This window comes from Dysidea avara, chromosome 2 (genome assembly GCF_963678975.1).
Source record: "Dysidea avara chromosome 2, odDysAvar1.4, whole genome shotgun sequence".
In the NCBI taxonomy this organism is placed as follows: domain Eukaryota; kingdom Metazoa; phylum Porifera; class Demospongiae; order Dictyoceratida; family Dysideidae; genus Dysidea; species Dysidea avara.
The window spans coordinates 50,129,194-50,156,631 of NC_089273.1; the positions used below are offsets into that span (position 1 = coordinate 50,129,194).

Consider the following 27,438-nt stretch of genomic DNA (forward strand, 5'->3'; position numbering starts at 1 on the left):
GCCTACGTGCGACATCATATTAGCTGCGTTATTATGTGACTGCATGGGCCTATGAAAATAGGGCATGTGGGCACATGATTTTTGCCTACTTTTTCAAACTTTCAAAATTCATAACTTTTTGTATCATTATGCTATGGCAATGCAATTTTGTACTCTTAGTAAACAGCAGGAGCTCATCGAGTCCGTAAGACGAGGGAGCATGTAACTCCGTAAACGGCGAAATTCAAACATGGCGTCGCAATTTATTAATAGTAATTTAAACAATAACCGTATAAGGATAAACACATACCGCGCATACTCGCTAAACCTATTACTACTGGCACAAGTTATACTGTAGTCTTCTTGCTCCAGCAGTGAGCGATGAAACTTGATTCCGTCAGTGTTTACTGCAGATACTCAGTGCTACCGCCGTGGACTGATAGCCGGCCCACTTACATTACGCGGTAAGCAAGAATGTTTCCTAGCAGTCTCCAAAACATCTTGTCACTATTTCACTCCGTTAGTTGAGCCTTTTCCTCGACGTTTCCTTCCTTGCCATTCCTTTCTTTCACGAATTAATCCAGGCGCTGCATATTTGTGGCATGATTATTACGTAATTCATTACCCTACGATACAACCTTTACTATATAAGGAATATACTATGTTAAGAAAAATCCGCCATGTTTGAATTTTGCTGTTTACGTTGTCAGTATGCGGAGTTACATGCTCCCTCGTCCTACGGACTCGATGAGCTCCTGTAAACAGTTAATTGGCTTTATGTTGCAAGTTACAGGATGCAAATAGTCTGTTCCAGCACTGAGATATGACCAGTAGTGTGACGAGGTGTAGTTTGTGCCCACATGCCCTGCTTTCGCAGGCCCAGTCACAGAATTGTAATACACTACTTTACTGAATGATCAATAACATCACTGTAGTGCAAAGTTCAGATTGTAGGCGCAGTGACATGTGTATTATTATATTGTAACATGCACATGTTATGTGTAGAGATCACTACATAGCATAGCTAATTAGACTACATGCATCTCTGTTGTAGTGTTAAGCAGACCAGTGTGGCCATGTGACCTATGGCCCTGAATGTGTTGTGTACATATAGCATATTGGTTTTGCTACTAGCTATGTGATTATGCTTGCTGCATAAATAGCCACTGTTAATCACTGATGGATTAGGATAGCAATTAGTTAACTGTCACAGGGTGCACGCTTCATATTATAGTGGGCATAACCACTATAGCATTAATTGTTACAAGCTGGCATAATTTACATACTATTATACGAGTGTCATTTGCAACAACCGTACAACAGAAACTGCATACAGTATACTTTCATGTTTTAACATGGAAAAGATTTTTTCTTCTTGACATAAAATATAATATTGTACAATCACACAATACAAGCACACTTGTAAAATAGTTACAATATATTTACATAATAAATACAAACAATATTATTCAGTCACAGTCTCTTCTGACGAAGACACTTCTTCATCATCAGATGGTGACAATACAATTGGTGCAGTTACAGTGTCCATAGATGTGTCACTAATGTCCTCTGTCGGAGACTCACTAACTTCATCAGATTGCGGCAAATCCTCCACTACTTCAGTAACAGTATTATCAGTGTCACTAGTGTCCATGTCTGTAACAGGTGATTCTGTGGTAGGTGTTTCAGTGATAGAAGTTTCAGTATCTGTGACAGACACTTCAGTAGCTGTGTTATCAGATTTGTTCTCTGGTTCAGTGTGCGTGTTGTTACTGGATGTAAGTATCTCAGGTTCAATTTGCATATTGTTGTCCTCTACTTCAGAAACAGTGTCTACTGCAGGTTTCATCACTTCACCATCATTCAGCATGTCTTCTGGAGTTAATACATCTTCTGCTACTTCTTCGGGACTCTCTTCTGCTTGGTCTGAGTTCAATTGAGCTGTTGCAGTATTCTCAGCTTTAGTCTTATTTTCAAGATCTGATAGTAATTGTTGAATTTGACAAACTGCAGACTTCCTTGCTTTCCTAATGTCCATGTCGCCATTAGTTTCTATCTTGTCTAGCAGTAGTAGTAAGGATACCAGTGACTCCTCAATAAAGATGTATGGCTTGCTTCCACGGCCTCCTTCAAAGGATGATATACTATTCTCCAAAGCAACTGTCTTTTCAACAATCTCAGTGATTCTTTGAATTTCAGGACTTGGTTTTTTCACTTCATCAGTAGTAGCTTTTAGCTGTGCTTCCTCAGCTGGTGATGGTGTACTCCGATTAACTGTTTCTGTTGAAGCTGGTGTTGAACTGACAGTTTGTGTACTTTCAAGATGGTCTGAATTTGATTGTCCCTTTTTACCAGCGTCCTGAGATTCCATGTTAACTGGATCCTCAATATTGCCCTTAGCAGACATAGAAGCATTTACGTCTGGTGGGCTGTGTCTTTGTTCAGCCTTTGCTGGTTTCCTTTGAGAGTTTCCAGTGAACATACTTTCAAATGGACTTGGTCTCCGCAAGTCAAATGGTGAAGGACGCCTGTTTGCTCGATGAAACGGACTACTGTACATTTCCGGATACCAGTCAGGGGTAAACATGCTGCCAGGGTAGTAGTCATCGTATGATGGTTCCATTGACGCACGCGACCTTCTGTCATAGTTCCCAGAGCATCTTGGGTCGTTCCAACTTCTTTGAGGTCCGTGATAAAACGGCCAACCACCAAAAAGATCCATTTCTATAATTCTGTCAAACAACAACGATTTAATAGCTTTCGAATATCTCAAATGCTTAATTGTACTACCTTTGCCATCGCGTCTGGTTTTATACACACCAACCAACAGTTTGCGATTACTCGATGGTGCAGGCTTTCTCGCGTCAGCTCAAGAACATTCCAGAAAATTCTAGTTAACGCGCCCTATCTAATAATGCATCGTAGTTTACATGGTCGGTTTCGCGGTTAATAGAACGTTCTAGATGATTCTATGATAGTTTGTGTCCTCTCACCGGGTGAGTGAACTGTTATGTCGTGTTGTTCAAGGATGGTATAAATGTAGAGTAGTCTCGCGTATTCTTTTCCCGCCTCCTTACAAAGCAGTAATGCTAGATGTGGCGTGATAAAAGTGTTTTGACGCAATCTAATCATGGGTATGCTCAGACTGTAGCAGAATTTTATTGATTATGGTCCAAAAGTATTCGATGAAATCAAAAAATTAATACCAGCAACACATTATGCACCTATCAATGTATTGCCCCACTATCCCCCTCGGACATACGTTGGGCTACAGTGTGTCAAATGCCCCATGGTATGGCAAACCTATATCCCCCCTCCCCCCGCCAGTTGTAACATGGGAATTTTGACAGCATAGAAAGTTACAATACTTAGGCGCTTAAATATGAATGATTATATAATGTCCCATAGTGGGGCAACAGTTTCGTGTCAATTAACCCCCACCCCCCCCCCCCCCGTCCCATGCATACACTGTAACAAGCTAAGCCATATAGTGTAAATAATCGATTATTCATCAAAACTATCATAACTTTGTAAACGAACAACGCATGAAGGACATGGACCTATTATTGACAGGTTTAGAAACTTTACCTCTAACTTTCTGTGGAATTTACAGATTCATTAAATATTTTCATATAATATGGGGATATCCTTGAAGCGTAAGTGCCTCAAGTTTCGGCTTTGTTGTGCTGTTGTATTGTTCTGTAATTACATTGCAGGTTTTTGGAGTTGGTGAAAACCACTGAACTATTCACAATAACTCGTTAACTAGTACTAGTAGAAAATATACAAGAAATAGTTTCTAACACTACCAGTATAGAAAAACCACTTATTATACTTCTTGTTTAATCTGTATACTAATAACCTCGTTATATTACCTGTTTACGTTATGCATGCTTCAATATCGTCGATAATAGGTATGCATGATTAGTTGGTTACTTACACTAGTACACTAGTTATGTTTGGGGCTTAGAAGATGGGCGATACAAGTAATAAAATATTGATGATATTTTGGTATTTAGTATGGAATTGGACAGTTCAATTCTTGTTGATCATGTGCTATTTTGCTAGCATAGTCCACCAAGTTTAAGCTTGAAATGGCCACATTTTTTGTCTAATTGCTAACGTTGATTTGTTTTTAAGATGGCAAGCTAATAATTAATCATTGCAACGTTCACTAATCAGCTCAATAATCTCAAGTACTTACTATTTGGTATCAAAACACATCAATTCTGGGGCATAAGCCAGCAGTTGGAATCGTGTCAAATCAAACCTACTTGAAATGGTCATGATAAGGATGTGAAGTCATGAAGTATACCTTAACTATCTACTTGACATAGTCACTATAATGAGGTGGTCTTTTATTCAAATGTGGCCATTAAGTTCATTCGTCTCTTCTATTCTGTGTTATGTGGGCTTTCTGTTGTTTTAGTTCTGAAGGTGTACAGGAAAAACCTTTTCAATAGAACTTCTTAGCTTTAGAGTTACAGTGTGGTGGATGGGCGTGCTGGTTTTAAAAAAAATAATAATAATGTGAGGTTTATTATGGTTAAGGTGAGGTGTACTTCATGACCTCATCCGTTACACAATATCACATTGCCTTTCAAGTTCCAGATTTAACCTGATGACCTTTTTGATCTGGTTAAAGACCTGGCCAATACCCTTGCAAACCTTGTAGACGTAAAGACACTAGGATTTGGCTACCTTTTTTGACAGGGATTTAGGGATAGCATTTTTAATGATTCATCTTCAGTAGCTATAAATGCTTTGTTTCTTTACTGTCTAATACAGGTGGTTGGAAAAAGCGAATATGGGCAGGAACAGACACAAACGTGGACACGGATATTTTCAAAATACTCCTTTGTTAATTTTCGTACCTAACGTTGTTCTGTACAGCAGTCTTTGCTTCTAAGCCCAGACATGGTCTTCGTGTACTGCTTATCTATATTATAAGAGTGAAAAGCCGTCTGTCTGTCTGTCTGCATTCCATTTGATGTCACGCATTGTACTCTCGAACCGCTGCGCGTTTGGAAGCGTCTTTGGCGTCACGGAAGCGCTGATTATTGAGCTCAACAATGACGCTTTCGAAAAGTTTGTGCGAGCTATCGTTAGTCGTCTAGCGGCCGTTGAAGGCAGGTGTGTAGACTAAAATTCGCTTGAATTCTTTCTATAAACCGCATGCAAACCGCAAGTAAACACCTATCTCAGTCCATTTGTACAAGTCTTTATAAGACAAAAATATTGCTGTAACAATGTGGTGAAGTAGATAGTTTAATGGTTTAGGTGTCTGTCTTACGTGCGCGAGGTTGTGGGTTCGAGTCCAGCTGGCGTTAATTTTTTTTTTCGTTTTGGGCACCTTTTCAGTACACCTTTTTTTCGCACTGTACTGCATGTGTTTTTGCCAACTGTACACACGTGATATTTCTAATTCAAATTCATTTGATGTGCTGTGTAAGCATGCCCGAGCATGCCGCCTAAGCGAAAACGATCGTCTACTTTTTGTGCATTTCAAGCAAAGAGATGCAAGCAGAACCAAAGATTGGATCCAAAGAAGAGACAGGAAGAAGCAGAACGACAAATACTGCGCCGCCAGGAGGCTTCAACTGGAGCTACCACCTCATCCAGTGCTAGGTGTGAACTGGACTCACAACAGAGACGACGACAACGTGACGCAGAAGCCCATCGTGTGGCCCGCCAGGACGAAGAAAGAAGATCACAGGAACGGATCCACGATGCAGCTGCCCGTCGACTTGCGCGTGCGGACCCGGCCACCAGAGAAGAAGAACAGCAGCGTGATACAGCTTCCCGTCGACTTGCGCGTGCGGACCCGGCCACCAGAGAAGAAGAACAGCAGCGTGAAACAGCTGCCCGTCGACTTGCGCGTGAAAACCCAGTAACAAGGAGGGAGGAGCAACAACAAGATACAGCTTCCCATCAGCAAGCTCGAGCTGATCCACTCTACAGAGCTCTGGAGCAGCAGGCTAACACAGCACGCAGACAACAGGTACGTGCAAGCACACACCCAAGCTTTAGGGGGCTTAACTATCAGCCACACAACTTCTTCAACACTACAGATGTAGGCACACTTAGTGTAGAATGCACACACTGTGGCGCATTAAAATTTCCCCAGGAGACCGAATCCCTTTGTTGCTTGAAGGGTAATGTCCAGTTAGAGGCATTTCCACAGCCCCAGTCATTCTTGAGACACCTGTATGAAGGTACAAACACAGCAGGTAAACATTTTCTAGCTAGCATACGTAAGTATAATAGTGCATTTCAAATGACAAGCTTTGGCTGTAACGAGATAACTATGGCTGGCTTCAATCCTTCTTTTAGAGTACAGGGTCAAGTCTATCATCGTATAGGTAGTTTAGTTCCATCAACAGGTGAGTCTCCTAAATTTTCCCAAATTTATTTTATCGACAACCAGCAAACTGAAGTAGCTACAAGATGTGGGATAGTTGATGGGTTAAGGCTTGACATAGTTAGGGGTATTACTGAGCTTTTGCATGACAATAATCACTATGTTCAACTTATTAAGGTAGCTAAAGAAATATTTGAGCAGCATGATGAGCCAGCAAATATTAGGGTAGTGATTAATGAGAACAAACGGCCTGTAGGAGAGCATGCTAGGAGGTACAATAGCCCGATGTGTGACGAGGTAGGAGTGCTAATGCCTAATGATAATGTAAATAATAGGGACATAGTTTTGCACTATAGGGATGGGTCTTTGCAGCGCATTTCTGAACTTCATAGGGGGTATGATCCTTTACAGTATCCTTTACTCTTTTCTTATGGCACCGATGGATGGCACATCAACCTGAAATTGGCTAATGGTAGGAAATTGACAGCCATGGTGTATTACCGCTACCACATCATGGTCAGGCAGCAAGTGCCTGTATTGCTTAAGGCTAAAAGGCTTTTCCAGCAATTCCTGGTTGACGCCTACTGTAAGATTCAAACTGAGCGCTTACAGTTTCTCAGGCGTGAGCAAAAGGCACTACGTGCTGATTGCTACCAGGATTTGCGGGATGCAATGGTAGATGGGGATGGTGACCCCAGGAATGTTGGTCGTAGGGTGATCCTACCGTCGTCATTTACTGGTGGACCACGCTACATGCATGAGCGTCAGCAGGATGCAATGACCTACGTTAGGAAGTATGGCCACCCCGACCTCTTTATCACCATGACCACCAATCCTAATTGGCCAGAGATTAGGAACAATCTACTACCAGGTCAAGAGCCTCTGGACCGTCCAGACTTAGTGGCCCGTGTGTTTAGGCTTAAGGTGAAGAAATTGTTAGAGATGCTCACAAAGGAGATGATTTTTGGGAAACCACGGGCTTGGCTCTACTCAACAACAGAATGGCAAAAGGGAATGATAATCCAATGGGAGGCAAGTGCATGCTACTGTGTGGTGACTTCAGGCAGATTCTACCTGTCATTCAAGGTGGCACTAGAGGTAACATTGTTGATGCTTGCCTCAAGCGATCTCATCTGTGGGACAGTGTGGTGGTTAAACAACTACACACTAACATGAGAGTGCACCTGTGTGGGGATGTGGCAGCTGGACAATTCGCTGAAGAACTATTGGCCATTGGAGATGGGAAGTTTCCTATTGACACTCTACCTGATGTTGTCCAGCTACCTGACACCATGGGAACCTTTGTGGATAGCAAGGAGGAACTGGTTTCCAGGGTGTATCCAGATTTGCTCTCTAACTTTAGGGACTTGGCTTGGCTTTCTGAACGCTGCATTCTTGCTCCTCTTAACAAGACCACTCATTCCATCAACATGACTCTGGTGGAGCAGTTACCTGGTGACTGCTGTGACTACAGGTCCTTGGACACCATACCTGATGAATCTCAGGCTGTTCACTTTCCAACAGAATTCTTGAACTCTTTAGAGGTATCTGGACTACCTCAGCATCTTCTCTTACTTAAAGTAGGCGCTCGTATTATTATTCTACGCTCTCTAGATCCTCCAAGGGTTGCTAATGGCACTAGGTGTGTAGTTACTAAACTGTCGGTTAACACAGTAGAGGCCAAGATTTCTCACGGTAGATATGCAGGACACGATATTATAATACCACGCATTCCTCTCATTCCGAGTAACTCGGTTTTGCCTTTTGAATTTAGACGGCTTCTATTTCCAATTGCACTTTGCTTTGCCATGACCATTAACAAAAGCCAGGGCCAAACTTTTAAGGGTGTAGGATTAGATTTGACGGACGAAAGCTTCACACACGGCATGCTTTATGTGGCACTATCTAGGGTAGGTTCAGCAGATAGATTGACACTTTTAGTTAGAGGGGATTGCAAAACACGTAATGTAGTCTATAGTGAGGTTTTTAGATAGGCAAACACATGCACTTTAGTTAGGTTTATCTGCTGCTACTGCTGCTTTGTGATATTGTGGATCAGCACCTGTGGATGGTGGTAAGGAAGGTATTATGGTAAAAAAAATGTATCAGATGGTTGCTTTGTATATTTATGTATGTGTGAAACTATTTATCTTTTCTATTCTTTTGTCTTTATGCATATCCTGGATGGTTTGCTCGGAGGAGGGATGACTGCAGCTACACAGTGAAATGACACGGTCCCGTGGCAGACTGTTCTTCACAACGTGGGGCACGTTGTGAAAATGGGAGCTATTTATAGACTTTGCAGCAATGATTTGAACTCTTTCTGCACATGCATACAAAGCAGAGTGGAGCATTTTTCGGTTTTTCCTGTGCAGCAAAACAAAAGAAAAGGCTGGCAAGTTTTTTCCATGAGCTGTCTTGGGCTGGATGACTCAAAATTTTTTGTTTTCATTTATTATTATTTCTTGCTAGCCCCCACTCTGTGCCCATGCTGTTATATTTTATAAAGCCGTTATATTTTGTCATAACAGAATCGTTGTAGTGCAGATTACAGTAATTCATGGTATGTTTGGTTGATGGTAGAATTTGAGTAACTTAAGTCACAAAATATTCCAATAAGAGTGCACTTCTCCACAATTATTGCATTCATGCAATCCTTACACCACATTGTTTCCTTAGTCTTTTATAAAGTAAGTATGTATAATAGTATATTACCAACTGTAATTTCATTTAATTTCCATGTCATTGTACATACTGCCCTGCACGATAGGGCAGGTACTACAGCTAGTCTGTTTATAAGCGTGGATAAGCTAGCACGCTACAAGTGTTATAGACCATGTACTGTAGTACAAATACTCTAGGAATCTGCTCTGATCTGATGCAGTTATGTAATTGTAGAGATCCACAGTTTACAGATCCAGGAGCTCTCAGCTTTCAGTATAAGATGCAGGCACTTTTACCTACTAAGGTATTGGCTTGTGAGGCTAAGTTTGGGACATGCCAGCTGAATCTCTGTGAGATTTCTAGAGTGTGTGTACAACAGTGTATGGTGTATGGTACTCTTTAGTGTGCTAGACTATCTTCCGCACATGCACTTGTGGTAAGCGCTGCTTGAACTTGATCTCTGTGTCTGGATGTACAGAACAACATTAGGTATGAAAAATATCTGTTGTATAAAGTGTACAGTGGAACCTCTCCGACAGACGCCCCAAATTAAGGGCACAATAGAAAAACCTCCATGATAAGGACAAAAATTTTTGGTCCCACAGGTCTGGTTAATACATTTTTACCTCTGAAAGTGGAGAAACTCTATATTATAGCAAAAAGTGGCCTGGGTCCCAAATTATCTACAATAGACAGGTTCCACTGTATTTTGAAAATGTCTGTGTCCACGTTTTCCAACTACCCGTCTGATACGTGTTATGCTGTGTGACTGTATGACTAGAAAATGTTTCAAGACTTGTAGGGTGGTTTATACTATTTCCTTTGAAATTGCTATCACTGAAAATGCAAAATTCCTGGAAATTTTGGCTTTCACATTGAATCCCAGCAATCCAAGATATTGACACACACACACACACACACACACACACACACACACACACACACACACACACACACACACACACACACACACACACACACACACACACACACACACACACACACACACACACACACACACACACACACACACACACACACACACACACACACACACACACACACACACACACACACACACACACACACACACACACACACACACACACACACACACACACACACACACACACACACACACACACACACACACACACACACACACACACACACACACACAGCTTGCATGCATGTCTATATAAAGTAATTTGCTTGTTTAGATGTCAGTCAACCATTTTGTGATGCACACACTCTATTATTTTCTTTTAGAGGTCCACCGATAATCGGATCGGCTGTCGGTTATCGGCTATAAGTTGTATCGGTGCACCTCTATTTATTTTATTTGAGTTTCCTGTCAAATCGATTAGTGGAGAGAAGAGATTAACAATGCTTCTCTTCCCTCTTTGATCGTGTATCTAATAATTGAGATTTCTATTTTTTCATGGGGAACTATTTTCGTAGAAATTTGTGCTATCCTTTAAACACTCTGGGGGAGTGCTTAAGATACACTTATTGTACAGTTATGTACTAATACCCATGTGGTCAGTACCATGACAGCATGTAAACTATTGACAAGGCATAACCTTGTTACAATGTAAATGGGTACTATCAGTGTAATTTTCATACATAGATTTGTAGAAGCCATAATGTGTATTATGTGTAGGTTATCGCACAAATCGAGGTATCTTCGCTATTTTAGAGACGTGAAGAATGGTACAATAATCACTGAGGGTGAAGCCCGAGGTGATTATGTGCCATTCTGAAGGTCTCTAAAATAGCAAAGATACCGTGGATATTTAGGCTATGGTTCTTACAGCTCTGGTCACTGCCAATAATGGCGGCTTCCTGATTGGATTAGTGTTAAAACAACTCACTGGTAGGCTTCCTAGATGAATACAATCATCTCTATTATCCAGCGAATTTTCTTCACATTCTAGTGATGATTTCTGATAGCTGTTGTGACTGGAATCCAGCTAAACATGTGACGCATGTAACAAAAAATTTTGTCACAGGTATCTAACCAGTTAAGATACCTACCCGCGGGTATCTATTGAATTTTAAATACCTCATTAACGACTAAACTTCAAAGCATACTATGCGTACCATAGTCTAATGATGGTTAGTGATTGCTCTTCATGTAGTTTGATGACTGATTTCAATTTTCTTTATTCTCTCTGAGTCATATAAACTGCTTGGAGTCTGAGTGTATCAAAGATAGTAAAGTATATTAACTTCCAGGTTGTGTTAGCTTGTGCTGGATGCTCTAAATATACTATAGTCAACTTGCCAACACAATTCTGTCCTTAGTGAAAGTGTTTAGAAATTAACTTCTATATCCACACTGTAAAGTAGAAGTGTAAAGTGATATCTAACTGTAGTTGTGCCGCAGTATCAATATCCTACCATCTGTCAACTACAGTATACCAAGTAATTTTTGCAGTGTGATTTTCAGTTTTTTTTTTTTTTTTGTGGTTGGTAAAGCCACTGTGAAATTTTATCATATGAAAATTTATACATGTCGACATGTGCAGTGAAGAAATGACTGCAACATGTAGTCTTGTTGTTAGCAGATGTTAGTGGATATCACATCTACTAGCACAAGTATCAGTCATTTTGTTAATCACTTCTTGTGTTTCCTGCGTCAGTCATCATTCCCAGTTACTGACAGCAAGATACATTTCCTGTAAGTGGCTTTGTGCATATTACAAACTTGAACTCATCTTACTGATATATTAGTGGTTCCACATATTATGCTTACAACCAGCATCACGCAGTGGCCGTGGCTCATGAATGACTGCAATAAAAACCTCTCATAGTTATTGCCACTACTGTGCTATTTAGTTCAGACATGATTTAGACTTTGTAGCAGTGTGACGCCTGGCTCAAAATCTTAGCTATCACCGGATATTGTTTGCCAAATTTCATCAATTGCTAATTTTATCATCCTTCACAGGTTCTCCCTTATGGTTTCAATGTGACTAAATACGGATTGCTGTATTAGAGTAGTCAAGTGATATTGTTACACAGTTGATGCAAATGTGTATCTCAGTACTCCAAGAGGATATCTGAATGTGTTGTGCATAGTGTTGTGTACACTGATATCTCACATGTAGTCTAATTGTTCAGAGGTATCAGTGTATGCAACACTACGTTGACGTATAAATTGATACCTTATACATCAACGTGTTTATCAATGGCGTATCCCGGATGGGGAATTTGGGGCAAATGCCCCTTGTGGAGGAGCCAGCCATACTTCTGATTAAAATAGCTACTAAACTTTATGTCAGACCAAAAAACTCATGAAAATATGCTTTTACTAGCAATTTATTACAAATTCACCTGAACCAAAGCAAACCATAGTCAAACTAGCTGTGAAATTGTCACCCAGCACCTTCGTACGTATTAAGCCCCCCTAAAAATAATAATCGTGTTGCTGTTGTTTGAGACATTCAAAGCCGTTTAAACAACTTTTAAGACTTCACAACCATCTGAAACAGTGAGACACTACTAAGAGGTGATTATTTGCTGCTTCAAAAATGCAACACTGAACTAGAGAATCTGGCTCTCCCCAACCACTTACAACTTAGCCTGTTTGTGCCCCTCCCCTTGCCAGCTCCTGGATCTGCCCCTGTTTATATTGATCCCTACCAGCAAGGAATATACAATAACGTAATTAATAACACAGACATTTCAGTAAATGTTCATTTACATTAAATAATTATTTGAAATGTGTACGTGGCAACGGGTCTTTGTTCACCAGTTTTTCATGTTATTCAACCAAGTATTCAACAATTGTTGTACAAGGAAAGTGTAGTAAGGACCCAAGATAACTCTAGCTCGCTCCTGAAAACAGTGAAACAAACGAGTGTATTGCCACTTGGTTTTGTGGCTGAATCAGAGCAACCATTAGCGGTGCTCAACAATAAACAAATAGTTACTGGTAATTATTAATTTCGGGGTAATACATCGTTCAGTACTTTATGTTACTATTATACACTCTTGCTACTAGCTTGTGAATGTCATAATACTTGTACTTTAAATGGTTGGCAGTCAATCCTTTTTAGCATTCTGTCCACTCCATCATAGAAACCAGTTGGCTATATGTGACCGTCTCAGCAAAACCTGTCTAGTTCACACAAGCATGCGTCTTGAGAAAAACAAAATTTAAAAAATTGGTGGAACTATGCGTGTTACAAGAAATTTTATGCAAGTTTTAATCGAACCATAACTCAGTCAAAGAAGTCTTAAATCCATTAAAAACCTATACACCATCTTATTTGCCTACTCATGGCTAGTTCGAAAATCTTTGTTTTGTTTCTGTTGTCCCAATGGTTTGCGTGTCATGTATGTTTGTTTACGATGCGGTAGACATAAACAAAATCGTTTCCGTTTTTCAGTAAAACCGCCTTCATACACCTATGCGCAAGTGACTGCAGGCTAAAACTATATCTTGGTCAATCTGCCAATCCACGGTGAACATTGTAAGCCAAATCTCAACTCTGTAGACTAATCCAAACGGAAGATATGGCTGCGAATGTAAGAGACTACAGTTTATTTTTAGTATAGTCACTGTACAAATCGATTTCCTTGCTCTCCCTACTGTCTAACTCTGTAATTCCAAAACTGCTCACCATAATTGACTGAAACTTTGGTGAACCATTCCTTGGACAATGTAGATAATGCAGAGAAAATAAAAGGGAATTGGGAGTTGTTAGATGGGTGTTCACTGAGATGGTCACTTATATATATTTACACCATGCATATCTACATGTTGTTAATTTGTGTACGTTATCCCATCTTTTGTTGATTGTAATTCTTTGTAGCAACGACCAGTAAATTTACTAAGCATGTACGTAGCTATCCCATAGCCCGACATCATCTATATTTGATCCATTCCAGGAACTATTCTAGGATCAGTGACTTCTACATTATTTGAAACAACATTAGTACTAACAACTGTGCTGTAAGTTAAACTTTAAGTACATTGTGTGGTTACTTGTTTACGTATCTGTATTGAACTTGTGTGTGTTTCTATTCCCAATTCACAATCCACGAGACATTATTATGCTTACAGGTCAACCTCATAGCTATCATTAGTGTTAGGGTTAGGTTCCTTTACTTCTTGATTTACATGGACCTGTGGTAGTTCCCACTTTAATGTTTCTCCCTGGTACACATTTACATGTTAGAAGTAAAGGGAAGCTGATGTACTGTTGATGGTGAGTAGGTAGTTGGACCAGTGGTGTGGAGGTCCAAGGTTTGAGCCTGGGTTATTTTTGTCTGTATTTTTGTCTTGAGTTTTTGGTTGGTGTCAAACCACTGGCTTCTTAATGACACTGTTATTGATTACTGATGGCAATGGCAGTAGAGTAGTGTTGTGTTGTGTCTCTAAACACCACCAGCCTACAGGTGGATAGCCAGCCTTTCAATACAGAAGTATTCAGTTTGCTTGTCCATGACTACATTGTGCATGTGCAGTGAATAGCCAATGGAATTTGAGCGGTGATTTTTTAACTCTGCAAAGAATGGTTTTCATGAGTTACTTACTGCACGTGCGATACATACTCACAGACAACCAACGAACGTGCTTGTTGCCTCATACACTTCCTTATACTGATATATGTTACACAACTTGTAAACTTGTTGGTACCACAAACAGAAGATACCTGGAATAGATTAGTACCCATTAGTTAGTGTGCTAATATGTTGAGTAACAATTGTTTATATATGGTAGTGTAGCTATGCCTTCATGATACACCTGCTTGTTTGTGCTGTAGCCTGAACGTTGTGGTCAAATCATTACTACTGCCTGTATTTTGTATGCTACAGTAGGTGTGAGTGTGTGTGTGTGTGTGTGTGTGTGTGTGTGTGTTTGTGTGTGATGTTACTGATGCAGACTTGTTATGTCACTTTTTAATGGGGAGTGAAGCCATGAAAGTACACTATACAGTGGCACTTCTTTTAAAGGAGCCTCCATGTAAAGGACACTATACTTACGCAGGACAGTTTTTGAGGTCCCTATAGACCTCTGCCTATTAATTCAGTGCAATTTTCTTATTGTTTTTGTAGTAGTAAGATTTCAGTGGTCCCAAATAGAAGTTCCACTGTACGTGTGTATTTTTGAAGTATGTGATTTTCAGGGCTAAACAAATGTTATGATTTTATTTTCTGGGATGTCTTGTTTTCCATACCAGTTGTCGATTATATAGCATAGAATTAACCCTGATGTTTATATGATGAACGGCTAAGTAACTGATTATGTACAAACTCCGTGACAGTTATCACCCTCAATAGTTGGTTTGTATACAGTATCCCTTAGAGGGATGCAAGAAGCTGTAGAGTAGTCGTTTACTCCTCTAACATTCATCAGTTAGCTATTAAAAACACGTTACTATTGTTGAGACCTCTGATTGATATGTAAGTTCCAATCTGAGGATAGGAACTAACAGTTTGAAGTGTTTGACATTGTGTGTTTTTATTGTTTATAGGTCTACATCGAGCCACACCCATTTGTGATGAGTCAGTCTGAGCTTCAGGTCTTCATTCAAAAAGACCACTTGTGTATGTATGTGTTGGGTATAATTATATAGCTACTTGTTTACATATTTTGTTCTCATGCAGTATACTGTCTACTGCCAACATGACATAGCCCTCGATGCATGTCTCTGTTTGAGCTGGGTCCCATCCAGATTCCAGTGTGGATCCACACCCATCTTTAACCCTGGTAAGTATGCTGTAACCTTCATAGAGTACAGCCCAAATGCAATGTCGCTAGCACTAATTGTGCACGATTAAAAGCTCACTAAAGGGGGCGTGACAGTTGTTTCATTCATGGGGTGTGGCAGCCATTTTGTTACTCACCAACAAAACAGCTGCCACGCCCATTTCAGCATGTTTTAATTGTGTGCAATGAAATTCAGTGTTTGCAATGTTGTGTTTGGGTGGTACCGTACGTATATACAAACTTGATAGTCAATTTTCTATTTTATCAAATTGTTTGTAGCTGATGAATTAGACAGTTTACTACTGCACACAATGAATAGTATGTTAGTATAGTGGTTGTTATGACAACAGGTGGTTGGTAGGTATGTGGACAATGACAATGATATGGTTTATTCTCCCATAAAACTCGCGCCTTACAAATCTCTCTTCCTTCTGTGTACATGTTTCGGAGAATGTCACGGCTCAGTAGAGTACCACTATTAATAATATCACATATTAAGTTATCTATTACATATTAATCTATGGGGATTACCCCGATGACAATACATGATTTAATATGGGATATAATACTGTAGTTGACTTGTAATTGTTCTGATGTATTGGCTAGTAGTTCTATTGTATTTTGCTACCAATTCCATTGTCTTGTTCTATTAACTGCTATACCACTATTAACCCACAGGAACACTACTGAAAGTTTGTTTACAATGGAACCTGTTAATCAGGACACTTGAAAATAAGAACACGTACATAATCTGGACACTTGGTAATGGTCATGTAAATTGACCTGGAATATCAGAGCACCTTGATAATAGGGCTGAGTGATACTGCCATTTTAGTATCACGATTGATACTAAAGCCACTATTCACAATACTGAATAGTTCACGATATTTACAAATATGTCAATCATAGCTGGTGCTACATAGTGTATTCCTCAGTATTCCTGCAGGAAGCCTTCATCAAACTAGCCACTGTCAACCTTGTTTACAGTAACAGTTATTGTAACACATGCTTTGAAGTTATGTTATGGTGTTTACACCTCTCTGCAGGGGTAATCAGGTTATGACTTACAAGGATTCTTGACCCTAGTACAGCATAACAAATGGATTTTTTAATGACAGTAATGTACAGGCATGGTATCACGATAGTTAATAACAAATATTTGTGATATCGATACTTTCAAAATATCGCGATATATCGCTAAAACGGTAGTATCGCTCAGCTCTACTTGATAATCAGGACACTTTTGGTCAGTCCCAGGTTTTACTGTACTGTACCACAAAGTCTATAATCTTGTCATTGAAACTTAGTAGTTATAATATGTATGTACATAGTTGACTCCCATCATCATAATATATTTGTTATTATAGTGTACAAAATTATGTACAAGGACAACTTTTTGTAGAGGCATACATACAAGTGCTATCTATTTGTGTTGTGTAATAAGGTAGGACCTGCTTGAGGTATCATGAATGAACTTGGTAACGGTGACCTCCTGATTCAAGGATGTCAGTATGCAGTAAAACACTGGGACTTGGAGTTTCATTGCTTTGTATTAGTGCTGAAATGATTATTTGGATATACGACTACTTTGTTCGATTCATTGCCCTGTTCAAGTATTTGTTAGTACTGTAGTAAGATGTGATCAGATGAATGGAGCCAACCTAGAAGCTAGCGATTATGAACAAAGTGGTATATTTATACTATTTTAGAAGAGATAGAAATGACTCTTAGACTGACTGGCAAACAAAGACTTCAGTGTGTATAGAATAATCGAATAATCAGTTCATTTGTTTGGATCTATTTGAATAGTAAAAATTGTTATTCGTTTCAGTACTACTTTGTATGTGGTTGATTTAATTGGTAATGAATTTCAAGTTGACAACTAGTTGTATTGGCTAATATATCCACCAAAATAATACACCACCAGTATATCATGATGACTCCTTAACTGATCCGTGACTAATCTCAGTTATGAACAACTCATTCAATAAATTATCAACCTTTTTTTAGAAAACTCCAAAATGTAATTCCCACTAATCTAGCAGCACAAAAGAGCCCATCCATGGTTGGTTAAGTGTGTTGGTGATAATTGTCTGACATGGTTGTGTTATAATTGTGTAATACAACCAAATTAGTACTTCAAGTAGTTTAGTTAATATTACTATATATGGTGTGTTACTATATATAGACTATGGTGTAGTTGTAGTTGTTAACGAACATCTTTGTACCATCCAGACATCATTTAACTATAGAGTAAAATGATGAAATTTTTAACATACAATGTAATGTAGAGTGAGTTATATGCTTGATAAAGTGTAGACAATTATGGAGTGTGTGACAATGTCAAAGCTTTATAAAATAGTTACACATACACACACACATATATGAGCCTTATATATGAAATTACGTCACAGACATAAAAATGGCTGCTGTAGTGTGGGAACGTTTGTAAAGTTTGTATGGCCGACTATGGGGAGAAAATTTTGAATGGCGATCTCAGCCAAGAAGGAAGATATCGAACTCTAACTAGCAGGTATGACTACAATAAGTATGTACAAGCGATTTTTGGTAGGTTTTCGAAACAACGCCAGATTCCTATTCTAATTTATAACCATACCTGCTGATTAGAGCTTGATATCTTCCTTCATTGCCATTCAAAAAATTTCTCCATATAGCCTCCCACACAAATTTTATGAGAATCCCCCTCTCCCCCACTACAGTGGCCATTTTTATGTGACGTAAGCAGCTTATAGGCATGTACACTTCACATATTATACACCAGGTAGTAGTGTGTGTGACTGTATTAATAAGTTTTTATATGTTTAAGATTTTGGCTATCTGTGTTTACAAGGTTTAACAGTCCTTATAGTGAATAAGATACTGACATTATATACAGAAATGGATGGACGATTTATAGTGTTATTATTTATTCTAAGTTGTATACGTTGATGGTTTTAAGAACTATGTACCTTTATTATTATTTACACTGTTACATTCAAATACGAATCTGTTTGTATAACTGAGTGGACAAATTCACCAGATATTTCCTATGTCAGAATCCTAATTTTCATTTTTTCTCCCGGGCTAGATGGATTGCCCTTGCCACCACCCCAGCACTAGCTGTTAAAGTGCTGGACAGCTGGAATGACCAGCATTCACTCAGGGCCGCCAGAATCAGGGCGACCCTTGGAGCAGGCCAGATCAACATGAGATGGTATAGGATGTTGAGACGAAGACCGATGACCCCGTAAACACATCACAGCAGATCTTATCAAGGAAAAGCACAACCTACATCACAACCAAAACAAACATTTACTGTGATTGATATTCCGTTTTTCCGCTAACAAAGAAGCAAGTTTCCTAAAGACAGTAGTGGCAGAAGGTCCCATGCCACCAGTAGCAGCAAACACCAATGGCGAAATGCATTCATCATAAGCCCAACGCTTCTCCTGTTCATGAACCGAGTAGCATCTGGACAATGGGGAATGAATATACGAGCGAGCAAAAGGGTTAAACACCCTAACATCAAAAAATGCATGCTGCCTATTTTGACCCCAAAAGTCCCTAGCAACAACATCTAGTCTTCTCCATTAGCAGTAGCATAACGTAGAGGTTCCCCAGCTAGTGGCTGGAGAGCAGGTTCAACACGAACATCATTGCACACCTCACTCAGTAACTTTGTAGTTAAGTCTCGAATATCATTGTGGTGAAAACCACCACATAGACAGCTAAAGGCACATGCTCCACACTAAAGGATTTATCACAAACACAAGTCTGAGGCAAGTTAACAGGCTGCCATCCAAACCATAAACACAGAGCACCACGGAAATTTGTTCAAAGCAAACCCATGCCCAGCAACGGGGAGTGTGGTTAGCCAACTTGATGCACCATGCTCAGAAGCAGCATCAAAAACACATTTCAAACGTGGAGACAAACAATCAGAAAGCAAATCCACCTGAGCAGACAAATCATTGCCATGAGAGACCCTCAGTTCACGCTTACACTGGTACATCTGTTGATGGACATCAAGACTACAAGAAGAACATTGAGATTGCGGAAGACATAGGCACTGTCCGAGCAATACAGTATAATGAGCAATTGGACTGTCCAAGCAATATATCTTATATTGAGCAATTGCATATTGAGCAATATATCCTAATTTTCAGTAGCTTTTGATTGTCAAATTTTCCTGCTAAACATCATACACATTTCCCCTGACCTACTGATGAACAATAACACATCCTTGTTGTTATCATGTACTGGATAGCCTGTGGGTGAAATTGATTCTGATCAGCAATTAGTGTACATATCCCAGTATGAGGTGATTTGTAATTCTTAGAACACAGGCATAAGTACTGTACTTACTCTTGTATGTGTTTACCAACTTCATACACATGTGTGTATTGTACTACTAGCCTTTATGATATGTGAAATATATATACAAAACTGTTAAAAGAATTCTTTATTCAAATACTAAAGGCACTTTTGTGGGTGAAGATCAAACACATAAGAGTGTTATTGTTTCCATACAGCACTGAAAGGAAAAATACAGCACTGTTGATCATACGTATGTGTAACATTTTAAATCGCCAGAAGTAGCCAACTGTTTGTTTTATGACCAAACTTGTACAATACAGACACTTACCAATTGTCTGATTGCTGAAAACGTAGTCTACAAAATGAACGGTCCAAACAATGACAACCAGAAACACTTCAAACCAGTTAAAGCACCGCCACACTTGTGTAATATGAAAAAATAGCACTCTGGTATTGGTCTCTCGCCACATCATCGTGCCCATATTGCATTTGCAGCAGTGCTTTAACTAGTATTAAAACAACAAGCACCCAAACAGCATCCTAGTCTAGGGATGGGTGGGAACTCAGTAACAATCAATTCAGGTAGTTGTAGAATTACCATCAATTGTTTAGTGACGGACAACACACAATAAATCTCCACAAGTGTTAATATAGTCAGGGAAGGCAGCAGATGTCCAAGGTGAAGCTGATCTTCCCAAGTCATCACTTACACATTAGACACTTCTGGTACCATTCAGTATCGATGGAATTTATTTACAATAATTGTCTTGAGAATCCATTGAAATATGAGACCAGCTAGTTTTTTGGTCCATTATGATAACAAGATGAATAACAACCTCAATTCAGCTAATAAATTGATTGGATAAAATACCAAGTGTTGTAGTCCTACAAGTGCTCAGTATGCTGGTTGATGCTTGAATTGTACTCCATCCATCTTATGTATTTGATAATAGAACTGGTTGTAGTTTTTTTCATTGCCTCATGATATGCTTATACTGTGATAATGTTAGTAATCCTCTTTCATTGTCTGAACACTGTTTTTGACAATATTCATATCTTGTATCATCACCTTGGTGATGTGAAATGTCTTACCAATCTCAGACAATATCCTTACACCTAAACAATATCATTACTGGAACTTGTAGTTATCTGACTACAACCAGTGTGACAAGTGATGTAGCTAGAGGTGTTTGATTTGATTGCCGGAGGGTAATAAATGTGATCCAATGTGATGTCTTTGGTCAAGATGATGTAGTATTATTCCAGTTGGCTGTGTGTGTGAGAGTTGGTAATTCTAACACAAGACACAATGTGTAGGATAGTAGATGGTTTCTGCATAGCTAAACTCCTTAAATCTGTATAGTATGTGAGTTATTTGAGGAGGTCACAATAGTAAACACAACTCCATTAGTAGTTGTGAATTATATTATAGCAAAGTCTAGTCCATTAACTACATCCTCTAGGGGTAGGATCAGTTAATATGTGTTAAACCATGGAATGCTTTGATGTGACATGTGCTGAGATTGTAAAGGGGAAGTTATCCATTTGCTGTAATGAATTATAATCCATTTTGTAAAATATTGGATGTCCTTTGTGTTATATAGCTAGTATATTGTGTAGTGGATTTTTGTGTTGTAGATGTTGATGTTAAATGAAAGCCTGTAAGATATTACAACTAAACAAATAGTGGAAATACATCACAAGTTTCTCCTGTTCTATGGATAAACAATAAACATGTTTACATCCTTGTTGTTATCATGTAGTGAATAGCTTGTGGGAGAAATTGACAATAACAACCATACTCTAATATTTAATATCCCCAAATGTATTAAATGTACTACAAGAAGTTAGGCTACTAATGTTACTCACATTTATCCTGTTATCACTATTCTAATATGTTAATCATCATTAATAGCTAACATGTACCCACTGTACTAGGGTTGGGTCATACATTAGCTCTCTGTATGATATACCACACACTACACAATACTAATGGCACTACTGCTAATGTGATGGAGTAGATACCAAATGTACTTGTGAACACAATAATTTTGTAGCCATAAAAGTAATAGTACAAAATGATATTGTTAACAGAACTGACTCATATATTACAGGATTATGCTACTGGTTTTTCCTGTCATGTTGAGGTTCAAGTGTAGTTTAGTAGTGTCTATGGAATATATTAATGTTAAGGTAATAGTGTTCCTGGATAATAATTGTCTGAGCCAATTACAAACCTATTGTACTATTAACAACATGTTATAATAGACTACTATTGGCTATTATTAGATTGTTATAGTTCAGAGTATAGTTGACCAGTAACCAACTATGTTGAGTACTAAATAATATCTTATAGCAGTCTTGAATCAGTTATATCCAACTAATGAAATTGTGAGAGTTCTTGAACATATTTTATTATGAGGAGTAAGTACAGATTGTATGGACGAAACGCAATATGTTTATTTTGCAACTCTTGCAATAAAGTTCCTCTCCAGTTTAAAACTACACTATGGCTTTACATTTGTAGGTACCAGGTACCTGGGGTTGCACCTAGATAGGAAGTGTTAACATTTTTGTGATGTTTGTAAATAAAGTGAAATAACTGGCTTTGTCCTTGTGTCACATTATAATTCTGTGACTTATACTGTGTTGACACTTAGTGTTATGGGCACATATTTAGACCCATATAAGGCCAACTTGTTAATACCTTGTTTCCTGTCACCTGCTTGCATCCAGTTTTGTCACCCGCATTGGTAATTATTATTGTAATTGGCATAAATATGGAAATTATTTGTAATTTGTGTACCTCAGCATTTGTCTATGAAGTTAGCATATCTCAGCACACAAATATGTTTGTTTATTGAAGTTTCACAAGCAAAGCCAATCATTTTGCAGGTTGTATGATCCTACAGATGGTTCATTTCTCTCAGCCATCTGACTATCGGATGCTTGTTTTTGCAGTGTTTTGACGATTTTCAAAATTAATATAATTTTAGTTATTAATAATGTGCCCTCACTAGTTGAATGTTCTTTTGGGGACAGAAAACAAGGAATTAGTAAATGTTGGCATAATAAACACACGCTAGCCTGTGCTAAGTAGGAACCAGTTAACAAAGAAACACATTTGCACAGTTGTGTTCTAGAATAATTAATGGCTTAAATATACCTCAGTATGATGTAAGTAATCCTGCTGAATTGTTTGTGTGACTTTGTGTTGAATTGTTCCATTCAATATAAAGATCTAGTGAACGTTATTGAATATCGGAAACTGAATCAAGCTGACTCTTACTGGTATGGCAGATTTATAATGGTTGGTCCAGTTAGTTTGGACTCAGTTTGGTGGTGTTTATACTGAAGTGATAACCAAGATGAGTCGTACTGAACCAATCCTGCGTGTGATATGATGCAAGTGTAAACACAGTATTAAGATGGGAATCAAAACAATCCTTCATCATCTATAGTAGCTTGATGTGAGGTGTTAATTTGGCTCCTTATCGCTGAAAATCTAAACAGTGATAGCATACTTTACTATGTAAAGACTTTCTGATCATAGCAATTCTAATTTCACATAATTACACACTACACATGTATACACTAAAATCAGAAAAAATAATTTGAAGATTTTATTCTATCTGTGATGACACTTTTCTCATCAAGGGGTAACATCAGACAATGATCACAATATTCCACATTATTTCAGCTGATCACATTTCTGTCCAAGCAGTTGTCATCTAATATTGGTCTAGCTATCTACCACATCAGACAATTATTGTTTGAATCAGTCTCCATGGAAATTCATTGTCAGACACTTCACACATCATCAGATCAGTGACATCTTAGTACCAAGTATTTTACTATAAGATAATAATAATTCCAGTGGTTTCCTGACTTCAGTGATATCATACAGTATGATAGTACTGTATAGTATAGTAGAGCGGCATAGTGCACATTTCGTGCACTTTTTGATACAATTATGAAACTTTCCACATAAATAGTAATCCTTGTGACATTTATATTTTGATATAGAGCCACTGTATATTTGGCGTTAGGCAACCTTTATAGCCATTTTTGCATTGAAAATTTATCATTTTTGTCTTTATCTCCCTGAAGCATTAATTAAAACATGGTTTCAAATTAAAGGTGCTGATCTAAGAAACAATACAACTTTTGTTTGAAGTGAATAGTTCTTTCCACCATGGTTAACTTTGGGATAAAACCACCTATTGACTTCAAATAAAAATCAAATAGTTTCTGTCAGCAAGACCTTTGATTTGTAACCATGTTTAAATAATACCTCAGGGAGATAAAGACAAAAATGATGAATTCTTGATTTTAAAATGGCTGCAAAGGTCACCAGAGGTCAAATCTGTGATGGCTCTGTATCAAAAAATAGTTATCACAAGGAGTACTATTTGTTTGGAAAGTTTCATAATTGTATCACAAAGTGCACGAAATGCCCATTTTTTTTGTACTATGCCGCTCCACTAGTAGGGGACCACAAAGGAGTAGGCGTGGCCCACAAAGTAACACCAAAACTAGCCTCAATTTTCCCTGACGAAAATGAGGCAATATTGGTTAGGTAAAAGCCCAAACAAGCCTTCAGATTGACCCACAATACTTTCAGCAAGTTGCTACGGAATTTAAAAAAAATTATATGTTTAACGGAATTTTCTACTAACTGAGTAACTGACTGATGCCTTCAGACAAGCGTAACTCAATAACGGCTAAGGCTATGGGCTTGATTTTTTCACTGTTCGACATCACTTCAGTCTGAGAGGTGCCTTTTGGCATACTGCAGTATGTACAATGCATTCTTTATGGACTTACTAGTGTCCTCCTTTGTGTCCCATTCATCTTTGCTAACAGCAAAAAGTGTTGATTTGGTGGTAGCATGTGATGGCTTCCCTTTCGTAGCAGAAATTCTCCGTATTTTTCATAGTGGCTATTTTGATTGCAAAGGTGCTTTTCAAACAGTTTTTGATTCGTACTGCTGTGTAACGGGTTGAACATAGCCGACAACGAAGTGTAATGGATACTTCACTTTTCAGACGATAATTGACATAACTGGGACGCATGGCACTATTTCTTTCTTTCGGTATGCATGGATTGCAGAGGTGCTTTTCAAACAGTTCTTGATCCGAAATGCTGTGTAACGGGTTGAACATAGCTAACAACAAAGCTTAATAGATACTTTACTTTTAAGACGATAATTGGGATGTGCGGCGCCATTTCAGATGCTGGGTTCATCAGTCATAATTATTTACAAAAAAAAGTTAACAAACAAGCACACAGAAAATTTGGAATTTTAAACTATAGTAGGGACCATAGCACATCAATAAAAAGTACTGAAACAAGCTGGATTAGTGCACGATATTAAATCACAGTAAAACAATAAGAAGTGTTATATCCCTACTGTGCTCAAGATACCATAATGGAAATGCACAGTAGGGATATAACACTTCTTATTGTTTTGCTATCGTGCACTACTCCAGCTTGTTTCAGTACTTTTTATCGATGTGCTATGGTCCCAGCTCTAGTTGAAAATTCCAAATTTTCTGTGTGCTTGTTAATGTATGGACTGACCCATAAGAAGTTAGCACATGTAAACATTACAATAAACTTGTAACTTGTTTATAAGATTGTTATTCTCACTACAGGAAGAATCACAGGCAACATCATGTATTACAATGCTTAACATATTGATCAACTCGTATTCTCAATATCACTCAATATGGGAGTTAAAGTCTTGTGTACTAACTGAGAATGAGGAGATAAAACTGAAATGTTGAGAATAAGATTATGGATGAAAGAATTGGTAAGTGTGTATAATTGTATGGGTGGAGTATTCGTCTGTGTGTTTGTGTAGTATGGTGTGTGGGTGTGCATGTACTTGCATGTGTGAGTGCATGGCGGTGTAGTGTACATGTGTGTTTTGAGACTATGAAACTCCAAGTCAGTTGTTGTTAACTCATTATTATTTCACTCAATATTATTACACAGGAGTCTAACACAATTAGTTGTTGTACAGCAAACATGAGTGATAAGGATGCTTTACAAACTGATGTCATTGTCAGGAAGGTAATTCATTGAAATCTTGTCTCGTATAAATTTTATAAATAGTGAAATGACTACTTAATTGTACCAAATGCATTACAGACCTGCTAGTAATGCTGGCTTAAGTTTGGATTATCTATGTGGTGGAAATACCGTAAGCATATTAAATTTTGTTGGTAAAATTTTCGTGGTTTGCCAAGTAGCAAGTATATTAAACTTCGTGGGTATAATTTTCGTGGTTTAATCTCGACGAGCCAGTTAATTTTCTTGAGGAGCTGCGGAGAGCAATTTCATGCTTTAAGGTCATGTTTAAGGTTTACAGCTCAATAACAGCTTTGGCTACTCCACTTACACAGGCCGGGCATACTTATCTGGGACTAAGCAAACCATTTGGTGGGGTTGACTCACCACAAAAGAATCTTGCTGGAATCAAAGGAAACGAGTCTTACATACATAAACAAGGCCATCAGTATTTATTTACATGGTGAAGAGGTGCATGTGTCATTGTCAGGTCATATGTAGTGACTTCAGAATTAATATATTATTATGTGCATTAGTAGTAGGGATAGTGTATTGGTGGCAACGGTTAATAGGTCTGCCCGAGCTGAGACGTGAGTTTCTAAATGGATTAATTGTCGTGGATCAGCTTTATGTGGATTAATTTTCATGGATCAGCTGCAAACCACGAATTCCACAAAAATTTATACACCACGAAAAATTTTACATTGTTACATTTTAATTTAAGATACTCTAATAGACCAATCACTTACCTTAATAATTTTGTGGCTGAACTATTAGAATATTTCATGAAAATCATGCAACCTCAGCACAAAATTATGTATTATTCACTTTGTGTTATCCATTACTCTAGTTACATCACTACACTTTACTCAAACAAGACCTCAGCAAGACAAACTCCTTCTGTCCTGATCACGGACACACGGACGCAATCATGTGGAAAATTTCATGTGCAATTCATCGGTTTGGTCAGCAGATGAGAGGACTAGAATGTCTACAAGGAACAAGTGCTTTCAGAAGATCATTTTGTTTAGACAAGTGTGTCCGCAAGAAGTCCATCAATAGTTGTATCTACCAGTGGCTAAATTTTAATGTGTAACAACCAAACCATACTTGTAACCATGACTACACCTAGCAAATGTATAGCACTTAATCCCTTATAATTTATAGTGTAAGTATACAAGAATATCCTAACTTAGTATACTATTTTAGTATACCAGTTTTATTATAGTTATCTTCTTTGTACTCAGTTATTATGTGAAGATTTTCATCTTGTAAATTAGTCAGTGAACATGTTTTAATTTTCATTAAAATGACCGAT

The 27,438-nt window shown here is 38.3% G+C and overlaps 2 protein-coding genes and 1 long non-coding RNA gene across 6 annotated transcripts; 1 reads left to right on the forward strand and 2 right to left on the reverse strand.

Annotated features, from left to right (window-relative positions):
• Window positions 1-1,230: 1,230 nt before the first annotated feature.
• Window positions 1,231-2,899, reverse strand: LOC136247563 (BAG family molecular chaperone regulator 3-like). The gene is made up of 2 exons (XM_066039320.1): window positions 2,770-2,899; window positions 1,231-2,711 (listed from the first exon to the last, which is right to left on the reverse strand). Exon 2 carries the CDS (start codon window positions 2,699-2,701, stop codon window positions 1,445-1,447), a length of 1,257 nt encoding a protein of 418 aa, XP_065895392.1. The 5' UTR covers window positions 2,702-2,711; window positions 2,770-2,899; the 3' UTR covers window positions 1,231-1,444.
• Window positions 2,860-27,438, forward strand: LOC136247569 (uncharacterized). Of its 4 annotated transcripts, none has more exons than XM_066039335.1 (7): window positions 2,860-2,975; window positions 13,904-13,967; window positions 15,493-15,569; window positions 15,626-15,728; window positions 25,703-25,860; window positions 26,046-26,123; window positions 26,971-27,438. In XM_066039335.1, exons 5-7 carry the CDS (start codon window positions 25,828-25,830, stop codon window positions 27,214-27,216), a joined length of 357 nt encoding a protein of 118 aa, XP_065895407.1. In that variant the 5' UTR covers window positions 2,860-2,975; window positions 13,904-13,967; window positions 15,493-15,569; window positions 15,626-15,728; window positions 25,703-25,827; the 3' UTR covers window positions 27,217-27,438. The 4 variants fall into 4 exon arrangements, with proteins under 4 accessions (XP_065895407.1, XP_065895409.1, XP_065895408.1 ...); XM_066039337.1 differs by having other exon boundaries at window positions 15,493-15,565; XM_066039336.1 differs by having other exon boundaries at window positions 2,868-2,975; window positions 13,862-13,967.
• Window positions 20,524-24,135, reverse strand: LOC136247577 (uncharacterized). The gene is made up of 2 exons (XR_010697654.1): window positions 23,212-24,135; window positions 20,524-21,704 (listed from the first exon to the last, which is right to left on the reverse strand). It is a non-coding gene; the product is annotated as an uncharacterized lncRNA (long non-coding RNA).

What these genes read in the sequence shown, in the direction of transcription:
- LOC136247563 (XM_066039320.1), bottom strand. Translation starts at nt 2,701, where the DNA reads ATGGATCTTTTTGGTGGTTGGCCGTTTTATCACGGACCTCAAAGAAGT.
- LOC136247569 (XM_066039335.1), top strand. Translation starts at nt 25,828, where the DNA reads ATGTTGAGAATAAGATTATGGATGAAAGAATTG. An exon ending in GATTATGGATGAAAGAATTG is followed by an intron (nt 25,861 to 26,045) that starts GTAAGTGTGTAT and finishes ATTATTACACAG; the next exon opens with GAGTCTAACACAATTAGTTG. An exon ending in CTGATGTCATTGTCAGGAAG is followed by an intron (nt 26,124 to 26,970) that starts GTAATTCATTGA and finishes CCATTACTCTAG; the next exon opens with TTACATCACTACACTTTACT.